This window comes from Clinocottus analis, unplaced genomic scaffold (genome assembly GCF_023055335.1).
Source record: "Clinocottus analis isolate CAN_PGR_092001 unplaced genomic scaffold, fCliAna1.0.p SCAF_6, whole genome shotgun sequence".
Taxonomy (NCBI): Eukaryota; Metazoa; Chordata; class Actinopteri; order Perciformes; family Cottidae; genus Clinocottus; species Clinocottus analis.
Genome location: NW_027176218.1, coordinates 15,358,586 through 15,373,493, shown reverse-complemented (window position 1 = coordinate 15,373,493; position 14,908 = coordinate 15,358,586). Strand labels below are relative to the sequence as shown.

Sequence of the window (14,908 nt, the reverse complement as noted above, 5' to 3'; positions counted from 1 at the left end):
AAAAAAAAAAAAAAAGGTATTCAGAACTTTTCTGCAGACGCCTGCTAGTTGAAAAAGCGCTCTGCAACATGATTGTGCAATGTTTGATACATTATAACCAACTAACGGACTCAAACAGCTGCACGTCAGTGAAGGGAAGCAAACAGCAGTTCCTTCCGTGTTGCTGCACTCCTCTCTGCTGAGCTGGAGCTGCTAGTCGTGGTGGTTCAACCATTTGCTCTCGGTGTCACCTTCCTGTGAAACCTGAAGTCATCGACACCTCTGCACTATGACAGCTGAGCTTTAACGGCGTGGTGACGACCCCGCAGTGCACTTGTGTGTGTGTGTGTATGTGTGTGTGAGGGGGGGGGGGGGGGTTACTCTGATGTGCTACTGGGGAAGAAGAGGAATCTGCTACCGTTGCCCCAAAATAACACATGTCAAAAAAAAGGGGGGCTGATGTCAGAGATGGGAGCTGCGGGCGTGTTTGTTTAGACTCTGCCTCCTCCAGGTCTGCTTCCCATCGTTTTTCTTCCTTCCCAAAACCACACGCTACAGCGTGTACAATATTACCCTGCATATAGACTATCCTCCACCTACATGCTCAGCTCCCAATACAGATAACACCCCCGGCTGGCTTTCGTTGTTAAACATTTCTCGGGGAGGGCTGCGGCTGCCCTGGGCCTGCTTGCCAGCGCTGCCTTGCTCTCTCCAGCTTGGGCAGCAGTCAAGCACGCAAGCGTCTCTGCACATCAGCGTCCCGCGAGGGAAAAAGGGGGGGAGGGAAGGAGAGAGAGAGTCAGGGAGTGAACGGCAGAGTGAGTTGGTGGGTTGAAAGTGACTAAGATGCCCTTTCTGGGGAGTAAACAAACCATCTAGTGCTCTTGTCATGCAGCCAATCCCTCAGCAGGGCAGCATGTTGTGGTGGACGAGCCCGAAGCATGCGGCTAGGCCCCGGGTCCGCCTCCCTCACAGCGGGGGAATGGTGAGCAACTTTGATTGGAAATGGAGGCACATAAACCAATGTGGAGAGAAATGTCAAATATGGATTGAAACTTTTTTTTTTTTGCTGTTGAACCAACCGTATAGAAATGTTTAAGGCGCAATATTTAGTGCTAATTTCTAATATTTTCTCCCCCTTGTAAGTAAATAGAGGTGGAAATGGAGTCAACACCGGTCGAACGTCCTTCAATTTGTTTTTATATTTTACTTATCACTGAGTAATATAACCTTTTTTGGGAAACTTGGGCTCTAATGAAGGATAACAGCTCCGCCCGAAACGACCGCTCGACTTCAGTATTGACAGGTGAAACTTAAAACTGTGTCTGAATAAGTCATGCCACAACACCATCAGTCAAAGTCACTTTTACAAAACAACCGACGTGAAACATGGGTGTAATTTTTCCATCAGGGTTCGGTGCTGTGAGCAGCCGATGTGTGTCGAGATACTGGGCTAACTGCCACCTGCAACACGAGTCCACTTTGTAAAACAACAATGTCACTAAAGGATTGGCTGGCTTACGTGGTCTTAAAAAGTCTTGGCCTGGGCTCCCTTGGGTGTGAAGTCGTAAAGCAACTTCATAGCCAGACGCAATGAATCGATTCTTAATAGAAAGCGATGCCGACTGCGGGATCTGACGCCCGGAGAGCCGAGTGAAGAGGTCTTCACTGTGACAAGTCAAAGGCTGCGACCCAGGGGGACGCTGCTGAGCTCTACGCTGCCCTCAGGTCAGCCCTAACCACAGAACAGCGTACCAGAGAAACACTTCAGAAATAAATACAGCAAAGTCTGACTCCATCCCCGTCGAGACGCACGCGACCCTGTGACAACGTTGGATAGCTGCTATCCTCGGGCAGGCGACTGCTTTGAGATGTCTGCTCATCTTTCGCAGCACATCATTAACCAGCGGAAACAGCCACCTGGGCTGAGAGCAAACAGTGTACGTGCAGAGTCAGACGTACGTGTGTGTACGTTTCCGCGGTGTGTGTTGGAGATGGAAAGAAGGCAGTGGGGTCGCTCGAGGACAGGGTTGCAATGTGCAAAATCCACATTAGGAACTTCTACATATACACACAGAGCAAGTATGACAATATTTCTCTAACATGCAGGCCAGAAGTAAACTACAACCACCACCACCCTAAACACTATCACAGAGTTTCTCATGCTTGAGTCCAGCACCGTGCGTATATGGAGATACATTGCAGAGTCACCGTACTTTCCAACAGATATTGAGGAGCAAAGTGTTTTTCTTCACTGCAAATTGACATTTAATGGGTTACGACAGGCTCAATGGTTTGGTATGTTGAGTGCCACTAAATACGACAATAGCCTGGAACCTCATTGGCACCAACCTGACAAACACGTATGAATTCAAAAGAGTTTGTTGCTGTGATCAGGAACCGCATCCTGTACTAGTCACAGATCTTTCTTAGGCATGAGCCACAGTGAACTAGACCGACATCGTCAGCTGAAGAGGAAGTTCAGTCTATAAGTGGGTCTCGTGAATTCCACTTCTCTTTCTCTCTCACTACCTCAGCATCAACTGCAGCAGCGCCTGGTTCAAAGACGTTTAGACATTTTCCAGAACAGACCTCATAGTTCTTGAGACAAAATGTCATCTGACTGAAGTTACACTTGGTGATGTTTTAGATGTTTTGATACTGGTGTCGATATATACGATGACTCAAATGTTTTTATTTATATTCCTTATTTTGGGGGAAGATACACTTTCTAAAACATATCAGTGTTTAATATTGTCTCGCCATAACAGATTAAAAACGGAAATGCACAAAACTATTCATCTGACATGAATCATAATATTGAATTTTTGTTCTTGCAGAGGAACGTGATCAAAACAAACACTGGCTTCTCAAATACAAGAGCCCAACCAAACGATAGACATCCTACCTCGAATGACACACAGAATGAGAGGACACAGCAAGCGGGCCGTTATTATCATTATTACGCGACTCTTTCATACTACGACTCGCATTACTCCAACGATGCAGGATAATGATGCCGATACAGGATAATGATGCCGATGCACCATTAAGTCACAGGTGACGCCGAGAGAGCGACAGTAAGTGTGTCCGCCTACATTAAATCTGACTCTTGCGCAGGTCAGGCAGTCTGAAGTGGCGCTGCGCTTAGCTGCTGTAGTTTCCATTCTCTCGCTCTTCGTTGAGCATTACCAATCCATCACTCAAGAGCGAGGGGATTAAACATCTGTCAAAGCCAGCCCCTCCTACCCAGCAGTAAAAGACACATCGAGGCATCGTGCATCTCTCCAGTGATTTAACGTCCCGTCTGACTGATTCAGGACGGATGAGGTCATTCGGCTCTGAAATAATGTGTCTGTTCAAAATAAATACATGGGTACACCCTGAATTTAGTTTGCAGACGCATCGTCGCTAACATATTAATGCATGCACATGAATGATACACACCATTGTTAAGGTGTTATGTAGAGCCTTCCACAGAGGCCACGGAGAAATAATGTCATTAGTAGGCCGTCATCTGCTGGAGACCTCCATTTGATTCCCTGTGGAGCTTTATCCTTCCCATCAACTACTCCACCCCTTCCCCCACCTGCTAATTTTGTCTATTTTCCTCGCTAATCAACCACTCCATCAAAAGCATTCATATCCCCTTCCTCCATCGGTCACAAACCTGCCGTCTCCCACTCCTCTATCCCTTTATCACTCCTGCCTTTCCCCTCATCAGTCTCTCCCATTTCATTCATCACGCTTTTTCCCCCTTTTCTTTTCTCTCCTTCACATTTCTCCCCAAATCAGCTGCTTTTACAACCATCTCTCTTTCTTCCATCATCCTCCCCCTCCCTCCTTCCTCTCTTCCTTCCTCCATCCATCGGTACTTGCTGTGGCGTCCTTCACCCTGGGTTTGAAATTCAGAATGATTACACGCTTGGTTAACTCATTCATGGACTCCACTCCGTCAGTGACGCACGCTGGACGCACGCCCGCTCGCTCGCTTCTGATGCATTCAGCTCAGATAGTCGTCTTACTCGCATCAATACAGTAGACAAGGAGCAGGTTTAGAATGAAAGTAAACACATTCTCAGCCTGCAGAAATGCCAGTCAGTCAGTGGGGGGAAAGGTAATACATAGGCAGCTGACACCGATACCATATTGTAGACACCATACTTAATTTGTCATGAATAAATACATTGTAGTTTAAATTTTCGGAGTGACGACAATTACATTTTTTTTTAAAGATTCATCTTAGATTGAGAGTCAGTGTGAATGAATACTACATTTGGTGACATTCAAATTAAAATACTTAATTGTTAGCAAACACCAGAAGACATTGGCCCTCTCGTTTACATACTGTATGTGGTTCTCTTTCCTCACCTCTTTCAAAAAGACAAAACTGGGTGTTGCTTTTGAATTCCTAAAAGATCACTCAGCAAACCAGTTTGGTCTGGCAGCACCAAGCGTTTGGGCAAAAATATAATTATTTCATGGGTGTGACTGGGGGGGGGAGGAAGAGAAGGTTAAGACCAATAAACCACATCTACAACTGAGAGAATTGTTGCAACAAGTCCATGCAAGAACCAGTTATCAAAACCAGGAAAACCAGTGTCAGGAGGAAGACATAACTGGAGATAAATTTGAAAGAAAAACGCTTTTATAGAGAACCAATTATTTTGGGTTGTAACTGCACAATGCAATATTATGTCAGTACTTTGAATAACCCTCAGAAAAGTTATCATGTGTTTTGGTTATTTTTGTGCATGGCAAATTTCACACAGGCCGTCTCCCAAGATTGGGTAAAATGTGTATCCGCCCTAAAAAGAGAGAACATTTTGGAGAGAGAAAAAAATGGTGGAGATTTTGTGTTGGGCAAATATGAGCAGGTCAAAGATAGATAGATGGATACATGAGAACCGAGCAGTTCCAGGGAAAGTATTTTAGCTCATGCCTCTCAGTTCAGGAGTTATAACTGAGAATGTTACAGGTTATTAAATGAGTTGGTGTCTTGCTTTACTCAGATATCCTGCTAACTAGCAGACAGACCAGCCGTTGAACCAGAGGTAATAGTTAACACGGTACTCTGGTTAGGGATACAGACGGGAAGCACCGTTATCCCTCAGCCAAAATGTTATGTGAAGAAACACCCATGATAACATGCCTCCACCCTTCATCGGCCCCAATCTACTCGTGAAGTGCTGCAGTCAGACAGTCAACCAGCCATACTGATAACCAGTCAGCGAAAAGGAAAATCTCACAGCGACACACCTCGTTGTGCAAGTCCGGATGTTATCCTTTTTTAGAAAGATATCCGATCTTGCAGTGGACTGTGTTCCCGAATTAAACATTATAGGTATAAACCAAATCCATGAGCATGAAAATGTGCTAATGTAGAAAAGTAACCCACTTTGGCATGCGAGTTTAATTGATTCCCTTCTTTACATACAGGTGAACATGGGCTAGGTTCTGACCAGACAATCTGGTGACTTGTAAGTTTGCATAGCAAATGCATAAGTAAATGCAACACTGGTCCTCATACGCTGATGCCGCACGGTGATCCTGAATACAGTGACCTTGGCCTCGACGTTGGCTGTACAGTGTAAGACTGAGGCAGGTGCATCTCGCTCAGTATTAAACCGATGACAAAAAAGCACTATCAACTTGTGTCAGGTGCCACCTGCACCATCAATGTAAAAATAAACACACCACCTTAAGTTACTGTAATGTGCACCTCGCCTGAATGACAACTATCTACATATTGTGTTTCAGTGAATATACTCACTGCCATCAACAGACCTCCCCATGTGTATTTATCTTTCTCCAAGCTAACCACTTCACAAGTGTCGGAGAACTACATCCTCCATCAATGAGCTCGTCACCCCAAAACCTTCTGTTGAGTCCCCAAAAGTAGCCCATAAGGCACCGTTGACTTGTGAGTGGGTCCCGCACCTTGCACGGTGCTAACGTTAGCCCCTTTCTGTGTTAATCATTCCTATAAATAGACTCCCTGTGCACCAAACTGGCCGCCACACAAATATTCTCACGACCTAATGTGGGCACTGTCACGGGCGGCTGGATGTCTAAAGGCCACCGAGCCGACCCCGGACCACCGCCTGCCCTCGGGTGACGCTCGGCTGGGTGACGCTCGGCTGGGTGATGAGACCGTTACCAGCGTTGCTACCAAAGCTAGCATCGCGGAGCTAACCTAAGCTAGGCGACATGCTACCCGCTTGCGGCTTCACCAATGCGTTCAAATGGACATGTAACAGCGTCAGGGACGACAGTGCACCTGTCTGCTGTTCGCTCCGGTGGTGTCAGCCACCGGGCGGTGCATTTGTAGCCGGCGTTAGAAAGACTGCGCAGTTGCCCTGACAAGAGGAGGGTAAGCTGGCTAGGCACGTTAGCGGTCGGCACTCACCCCATTAACCAATCCATGGCGCTGCTTGGAGCTAGCTCAGCTAACGTTAGCGAGCAGGGGATGAATCCACCAGGAGCTGGAGGCGACCCCCGAGTTTATCCGGCCACCACCCTCGCTGCCCTGGCTGCCTGGCCCGCGAGTCCCGTCGCTCTCCCCCCGGTGTGCTCGTGTCTCTCCCAGCTGCCGGGTCCTGGTCGGTCGAGCACAAAAACGCCGCGTAAACTTTGAGCGATTGTCCTTGTTTTGATCCCTCAGCTGGCTCGGATCATGAAGCGGCGGTGACACGGTCGGATCAGTCTGTTAGCTGGTAGCGGGAGCGCAGCATTGAGTGACTTTGAGCAGGAAGCGGAGGAGAGCAGGACCGCGGGTTTGGGGTCCGCCTGGAGTCGCGGTGGCGCCGAGAGCTTGCCTGTTGGGATGCCGCCGGTCAACTCGGTAACCTCTGTCATGAAAGCCTTGTATGGCCACCGTGCTAGCTGACAGCCTGAACCTCCACTGGAGCCGCTGCTGCTTTCTGAGCGAAGTCTAAATCGGAGTCCGGAAGTAAACACAGTGCCGACCCACTCCGTCTCTCCTGTGCGTAAAATGCGTGTCACGCAGTGCTGTATGAACATGGACGCAGTAGGATGCGTAGTGAGCGAGTCAAATAAAAGGAAATGTTAAGCAAATGTAGATATCTAGGCTTTATCACTTTGATGGGAGGACACTCACGTCTGCTGTCATTGAGTTTAATTGGTATAACACATTAGTTGTCATCTTATTCTAGGGCAGTGGTGCACAACCTCGGGGTCGGAAACCGCAAATGGTCCCAAAATAGAAAGGTTCAATCCAGATGATTGCAGGGATTTAAAAAAATTAATGGGAAAAAAAGTAAAATGAGACAAATCCAAGAAGGAAAAAAATCTCTGCTCACAAAACCAACGTGTGATGAGGGTTTACAAAAAAGACATTGCTTTATTTCAGTGATTCGGAAACCACCTTTTTTTATTTTTTATGAAAATCTACTATTATCCTTTTCCATCTGGTTATAGCTGATATGTGGAGGTGCACATGTGGTTAAAGCTGATATGACAAACACTGGTGTAACTAATTCTGTATGGAGCCACAGATCCATAGGGGCCACAAATGTCAATATGTTTTGGTAATTTGATTTACTGTGAATTTGTTATTTACACCACACAAGTACAATATCAGCGAGGGCAGGTGTGCTACAATAACACATATAAAAATTGTTTGTATTACTGCACATCTCTAAATAAAGTTGTCACCAGTCTCTTTATTAAACTAAATGACACACTAAACTACTGGTAGGTCTCAGACTACGTGAACATATCATGAAGCTGCCATGTGCATTCTGCTGAGTGCCACTGTACTGGATAGGAATCTGAGATGACAGTGCACAAAGGGAGGTACTGTCGGTTAGAGTCAGCAAAGTTTTGCACCACGACCCACTAGTTATGTCCTTTTGTGAGCCTCCAGGTCCATCATTATAACATATAGAACAGATGGACTCTCCAAACAAAGGCCAGTGAAATGTCATTGGGGGCTTTTAAATCTCAACAAGGCAGACTTCATGTACACCGAGCCCTCACTGTGAACCTGCGCAGGTATGGCAGTTACAAGTATCACTGGCTGAATTGTTTTATACCATCAGTTACACCGACTGTCCAGAGGGGACTCTTATTTATGTCCTCTCCGACACAGACGGTTTAAGTTGACCGAGTCTTACGGTAGTTCTTCATTTAGTCAGGCAAGATAACATTATTATAACATGAGATTGAGGCGGTATATTCATATTCCCAAAGTCTAAAGGGCCAACTGGTTTCTGATGTTTTATTAGCTACTCTGTATTCACACTGCTGAAAACCTTGATTAAGCAAGATAAAAAAATGTCCAACTACTTTGATAATTGATTAATCTTTTTCAAAAAATGTACCCTCCCAAAAAAAGACAAAACCGTGCCTGTTCTTATCAAAAGTGAGGGTTTGCTGCTTTTCCGAGTTGTTTATAATTGAATTGAAAATGTCAAAGCCCTGAATAATTGGGGCCACCATTTTATGACAACTTATTTATTAAGCGAGGAGTCACAATAATTATTCACAGAATACTCAGTTATGAAAGTAATTGTTAGAGAGAAGCATGTTCTTTTTACATGATAAATGGAAATTAGTGACATTGTGGTCTTTATTTGCCTTTTTTCAATTAATATTCTGGTACAGGAATAGAGAGAGCGAGAGCGAGAGAGAGAGAGAGATTTTTACAGTTTTCCATTCCCGTCCTTCCATTCTGCCCCGTAAGAAAACCAGATGCCGTTTGCATAGATGGGGTCAATATGTACATTGCCCTAAAAAAAAAGACAATATGTACATTGCCCTAAAAAAAAAGAGACTTGTCTCATCTCTTCCTGTCAGCCTCCCTCTCCGAGAGGCCATTAGAGCGAGACATTTGATTGTCATCATAGTCCTAACACTCCTTCCTTTCTTCTTTTTCGGTCTTACCCTCTCCATTTCTCCTCAGCATCCTCAGGCTTCTAAAAATAACAGGAGGACACAGGTGACATAGAGGGCATTGTGGAAGAGCCCTGTTAACAGGAGGCAGAGCCACATGATTGGCTCTTTGACACTCCAGCTGCGTCCAATCGAGTCAACGAGAGGCGGCGTTACAGCGAAGATTGACAGGAAGTGGTGGAAAGCTTAAACAGATGTAAAGCCACACGGGGGCGGTGTGGGATGTTTATTGACACTCGACCTGCAGAACAAAGAACATTTATGAAAAATATCAAATCAGTAGTCATATTTTTTTTTAATCTTTGTTAAGTAGCAGAGCTCCTGTGAATGGTTGTCATCAGAACTACATACAGAAAGAGACAGTGTATTTCAAAATTCATATGGAAACTATTAAAAACATTTACACAATTAGGCCTAAATATTAAAAATTAGAGGCTGGATGCAGAAATCGCACTGATATCTTAAAACCTGATAATAAATAATGTAATAATAAATTAAAAATAATTTAACACTTTATGTAAATTAATATATTGCACATATCTGATTAATGATCATAATCCGTTGTGGCACTAATAATCCTGTTATCTTGTATCTGTGCATCACTATAGTCTGTGCCTCACTCACGAACAGCTAATCGTACCTTCATAGCCATTTACCAAAAGCAAATTCGAGCCTATATGTTCTCTCTTGTAGCCCTTTCCCCCCAGAACAGATCGCATCAGGAACAGTACACGTGCAAGGAATTTAATAATGATGGCTGACTCCTATTCAACTGCTTCAGTTGCAGGGTCCTGGCATTGTGCATGCTGATTCACTGGCACAACATAATGGTTTACTGGGGATAGAGCAGAGCCTTTGTAACAGCCTATTGCTCTGAGCAGTTACAGTCTCCAAAACTCTCTCCATTAACAATTCACTAATTCACAACAGCATAGCAGTGGGACTTCACTGACCTAAGCTCAGTCTGCAATGACCTGAGACGAGTCCAGCAAACTGTTTACCTCTCACCAGGATGTTTTCATTGGGCTGGCTGGTGCCAGACATCTACTCTGTGGGAAAATGAGCCGGGTTCTTTTAGGGGCTCGTCTGAGCTAGCCAAGGTCACTTCCTGAAATCCATCCACTCGTCAATACTGAGCCATCCAGGGGTCGATATGCTCCCATTCCACATCACAGTCGGTACAGTGCATGAGAGAGAGAGAGAAATCGACGTCAGCTCGTCCAATACTCCGCCTAATCTGAAGATATGTTCAATATAAAGAAACATACACTTATTAATCCCCTTGGGGAAATTCTTCTCTGCATTTGACCCATCCTTGTTTAAGGAGCAGTGGGCTGCCCGGGGAGCAGCGAGGGGTTAAGTGTCATGCTCAGAGACACTTTGACGTGTGAACTGTGAAGGGACTGGGGATCAAACCGGCTACCTTGTGGTGACGGGACGACCACTCATCCCCCCCGAGCTACAGCCGCCCCTTAAATATATAAACTTTACAATGCAACCCAACAACGCTGCATTAAATACGATAATCTGCCCTTCTCAAAACACAGGTGTAACCAATTACCTTAACAGTAGCTTAATTGGGTAACAGCCCCATTTAACTGAAACTAAATTAATTGTAATATTTATTATTAAATTGTAATTATCAATGTATTGTATTCTCACAACAAGGTTGTTAAAAAAAAAAAAAAGACATGCAAGCATCTATGAAAGGTTTGTTTGACCCATCACTGTAGAAAAACAGGTGTTAATGACATTAACACCTGCGGTCCAGTCAAGTGTCCATGTGAGCTATTGTTAGATCGTTAATTAAACCTGTGCACCTGTTGCTAATGAAACAGCTGCAACTATCCATCAACCAAACACAGTGAGGGTGCTGTCTCACGGTTCTTTTGTACATCATTATGTTACGATACATAACGACACTCATTTGGCCCACTTTAGTTTTTAGATTGAGTGCACGCTACCAAGTAAAATTAAGTTACGGTTAATAAAAGTGGGAACAACTTTCCTGTCAGTGGCCTCATCCATCTGTCAAAAGACTGCTTTGCTGTGTCACACCTGCCTAAGTAGAGTAGCCTGGACAAATGGACTGTTCCATTCTCCTACAGAGGGGTGTCCTCAGGAGGTACGCGCCACTGAATCCCCTGCAGTCAACTATGGACTGGCCAAAATAGTATACAATCATGCCATCAGGTCATGGGGAAGCAGCGGCTCTTGTTCAGAAGAGCGCGCATCAAGTTGGTCTAAACTAAGTTCTGTCTAAGTTGTGTGTATGCTCCAGAGCAGTTATGTGAAGGTCATATGATCATTCTAATTTGTCACTTGCTTGATCGTGTACCCCATCTTCATTTTTGTAAATGCTTTGGGTGAATAAAATCATTATTTCCTTTTCTCTTCCATCTTTACTTGCTCTCCCAGTATTATGCGTACCTGCCCCTTCACATTAGTGCTTTTATGACAAGTCTGTAGAACAGTGGAGATGTTATCTGCACTATTTCTCACATGAGCTTCTGTGTTTCTATAGTGCAAGTTTACAACGTGCTGCTGTGTGTTTGCAGCGTGGTGCTCCCTGTAGCACACACGCTCCTAATACACACACACATTAAACATTTCTTGTCAACATAAGAACAACCCTGACCTTTTATAAAATCTGAAACAATCTGTGAAAACCAAACACACCACATACCTATAGATCAGGGTGAGTGAGGAACTGGCCGCCCCGTGACTGATATGATTTATCCATGGTTGCCAGTGGTAACTCAAAAAGCCATTAGGAGGCATTAAAACGGAGACACCTCACATTACTCTTGCATGAATAATGAATGTTTAATAGATGCAATGAGGAGTATGTGCGCATGTGTGTTTGTGTGTTTACATAAATTACACAGCAACTAGTTTCCAAAGACATGTCTGTCCTCCGCAAAAACTATGATTTGAATGTAAGAAAAAGGCGCTCTAGATCTGCATGTTACCTGAATAAGTGTGTGATTATGATGTGATATTATGTCTTTCAGAAGTAAAACGGGCATTAACCTAAGTGGCTTCATGGACACAGGCAGATTGGTGTGTGTGTGTTGTGTCTCAGACATGTTTACTGTCAGCAGTCTGATCTCATCACTGATGGATTCATTTTTCAGTTTCTCAACGATGATCACATAATATAAGGTGATGATAATGGCCACTTGCATGACTGGGTTTCGTATTGTCGGCACCGCCAAGTCTGTGTCGATTCACTATGTAATGTGTGAGTGTTTGTTCTTGAGCTTGTGTCATTGCTGGCTCCACGCTGACGGCTGATGTCTTGGTGTATGAGTCAGTCTCAGCCACATTACTCATGTCTGCAGACCTACCTGGCTCCAGAGCTCCCGTCCTAGAAAGGAGGCGGGAAATGGAGGAAAGAAGAGGACAGATTTTTAACTGAGGAGAACATTTTTAAGAAATGCAGAGAAGTCGACAAAAAAAGGAAGTAAGAGAAGGGACGCATGCACAGTTGTGTTTCCTGTGCATCAAACCTAAACCAACTAGTAGTAGTAGAGTAGAGTAGTCAGTCAAAGCTTCCTGTTTTAATGCATTGCATTTCCCATGCACAGAGTGATACACCCCACCCCTCCGCCCTCTCTTTGTTTCAAGCTAATCAGACATGAAGTCACTTTTTGCCAGAAGCAACTCAACAGAAATAGCTTGCGTGTGGCTCTGAGGTCATGGGCAGAGAGAGGAGACATGATAACAGAGCGGCAGCCGCAGACTCGAGTGTCAGCAGGGCTGTGAGTGAGGTTCAGTCTTTGTTTTAGCAACATAAAAGTCAGCGTGTCTTTGTGCTGGTTAAACCAGTCCTCCTCTAACACCAGATCTAATTATGGACGTGTCTTTACAGATTGATTTTCTTTACAAATAGGGCCAATTTAAAGTATTTTGTGTCTGTAATTTCTAAAGATTCATGCGATATTCCAATCAACAGAAACATCAAACCAATTTTCACAAATCAACATAATGTTTGATATTAGTGGGGGATAAACTTATATTTTTACCTTATGACCAAACGATGGGCATGGTGCATCCAATCTGATCTCATGTATTAATGTTATATCATTACATTGTACTATAATGAATAAGATTGAAAGATAAAAGAGATTTAATAAAGTGTTCCAATAGCTGTATACAAATATGTGTAAGACTTCCTATGTCAACAAAGCAAAGAGAAGCTAAAAATAAAACACTCACAGAAGGATCGGGACTTCATTCTCTGCTAGAGTAGACATTACTCCAGTCTGTCTTTACAAAGAAAACACTTGTATGTTAATGCACTGAAACTTGGCAGTTACAGTACTTAACTAGCTTTGTCTTTGAGTAGTAAGTCCCTTTTGCTACGTTGGGGAAAAATATTAACTCCAATGGTTGAAGTCTATCCGGTGATTATAGTTTTCATACTGGCCTTGATCCCTCAGAGAGATGAGGCAGCGTCTGACCTTGTGCCCGCTGTGCCACATCTACCTGAAGTACCGTTTTCTTCGGTGTTGTCCGGGATGTGGTGTTGGAAGTGCAGACACTGAGATATGGGATATGCTGTGTTTTGCCGACTACAATAGCAGAAGCAGTGTGTGCGCGTGTGCGTGTGCGTGCGTGTGTGCGTGAGCCGATGCATTGATGGGGTTCGGACCTGAGCAGAGAGTGCTGATGGGGCTGATGTTGGAAGAGAGTTGCAGTTTGTTCCACCATTAGAAAGACAGAGACAGATGTCAGCACCACCAGCTGCTTTAGTCAGCACTTTGAAAACACACACACACACACACACACACACACACACACACACACACACACACACACACACACACACACACACACACACTGGCAGTGCAGAGGGAGTGCCTCACTGTTACATACAGAACACAGCTAGGAAATGTGGCTGCTGTCTCTCTTCTTTCTCTCTTTATCTTTGTCCATTCATTTTGTTTCGTTGCTGAAAACAGAAGCTCGGCGAAACCCGAGCACTGGCAGACTGATGCACATTCATCCTGCTGCTGGTTTGACTGATAGAACAAAAGTATTGATTGCCTCTTACCGTCCTGTCAGGGCACCGGAAGCTGCTCAGTTTGACTGGGAGCCAGCAGTAGGTGGCAGCAGTCAGTTACACAACAGCTGCCTGAGTCATTACAATGACTGTCTGTCTACTTTCTGGTGTCTGTGCACAAATCAAGTCCCTTTCTACTCCATCACCTCCATCAAGAGAAATGATAGTGACCGTCAAATCAACAAGATGGATCCCTGATTATGACTGTACCCAATTTCTGTGAGCACTTTAGTTGTTGTTCATATGAAGGCTCCAAACAGCACAATGACTTCCTTGCAGCCGTTCTTTGTCTTCCAGTGATTTGCCAGTCTAGACACCCCCCTCTCATCTTGCTGTAACGCTGCAGTGTGTAATGAGCAGGTGGCCATGACAGCACTAACTGCATTAAATTGGATTACCTGAGGCCCTCTGAGCCTCAGAGCCAGTCGGGGTTTCCTCCTCACCACAGGCCTCACACACGCCGCTGCAGAAAATGCACTAATGATCTGCCTGCCTTCATCTATTCAGCTCATTTCACTGCGGTGAGTTGGAAGTCATGTTGAAATGTAGACAGACACATGAATTGTCCTCATGACGGCACGCGGGCAGAAGCAGGAGAAGAATATTGGACACATATGTTTGTACGGAGGCTTGTTGACGTCCTGGCACAGAGGAGAGAGGAACTACCACGGGCTGCCCGGCCTCCACGGCCCACAGAGCTCAAGTCTTTTGCCCGCTTGCGTGAGAGATGGACGGGACGAGAGAGAGGTTAGAGAGAGGGAGACAGACACAGAGAAATACTAGGACAAGCAGGCTGCCAAAACACAGGGTTATATAAGGACAGGAGTTTTCCATGGAAAAAAAAGGGCAAGAAATGCTGTTTGGAGTCAGTCATCCTTAGTGATGCGTGGAAAAGTGTGGAATGCTGTGCTGACGCAATGTTCGAGCAGCGATCGTGTGCAATGA

At 44.8% G+C, this 14,908-nt stretch overlaps 1 protein-coding gene across 1 annotated transcript in view; it reads right to left on the bottom strand.

Moving 5' to 3' along the window:
- mob2a (MOB kinase activator 2a) overlaps positions 1-6,906 on the bottom strand; it is a 54,027-nt gene extending 47,121 nt beyond the window's left edge. Inside the window, exon 1 of the mRNA XM_068603193.1 lies at positions 6,389-6,906. Coding sequence (XP_068459294.1) covers positions 6,389-6,405 — 17 coding nt within the window. The 5' untranslated portion in view covers positions 6,406-6,906. The remainder of the gene's footprint in view (positions 1-6,388) is intronic.
- Between the last annotated feature and the right edge of the window lie 8,002 nt (positions 6,907-14,908).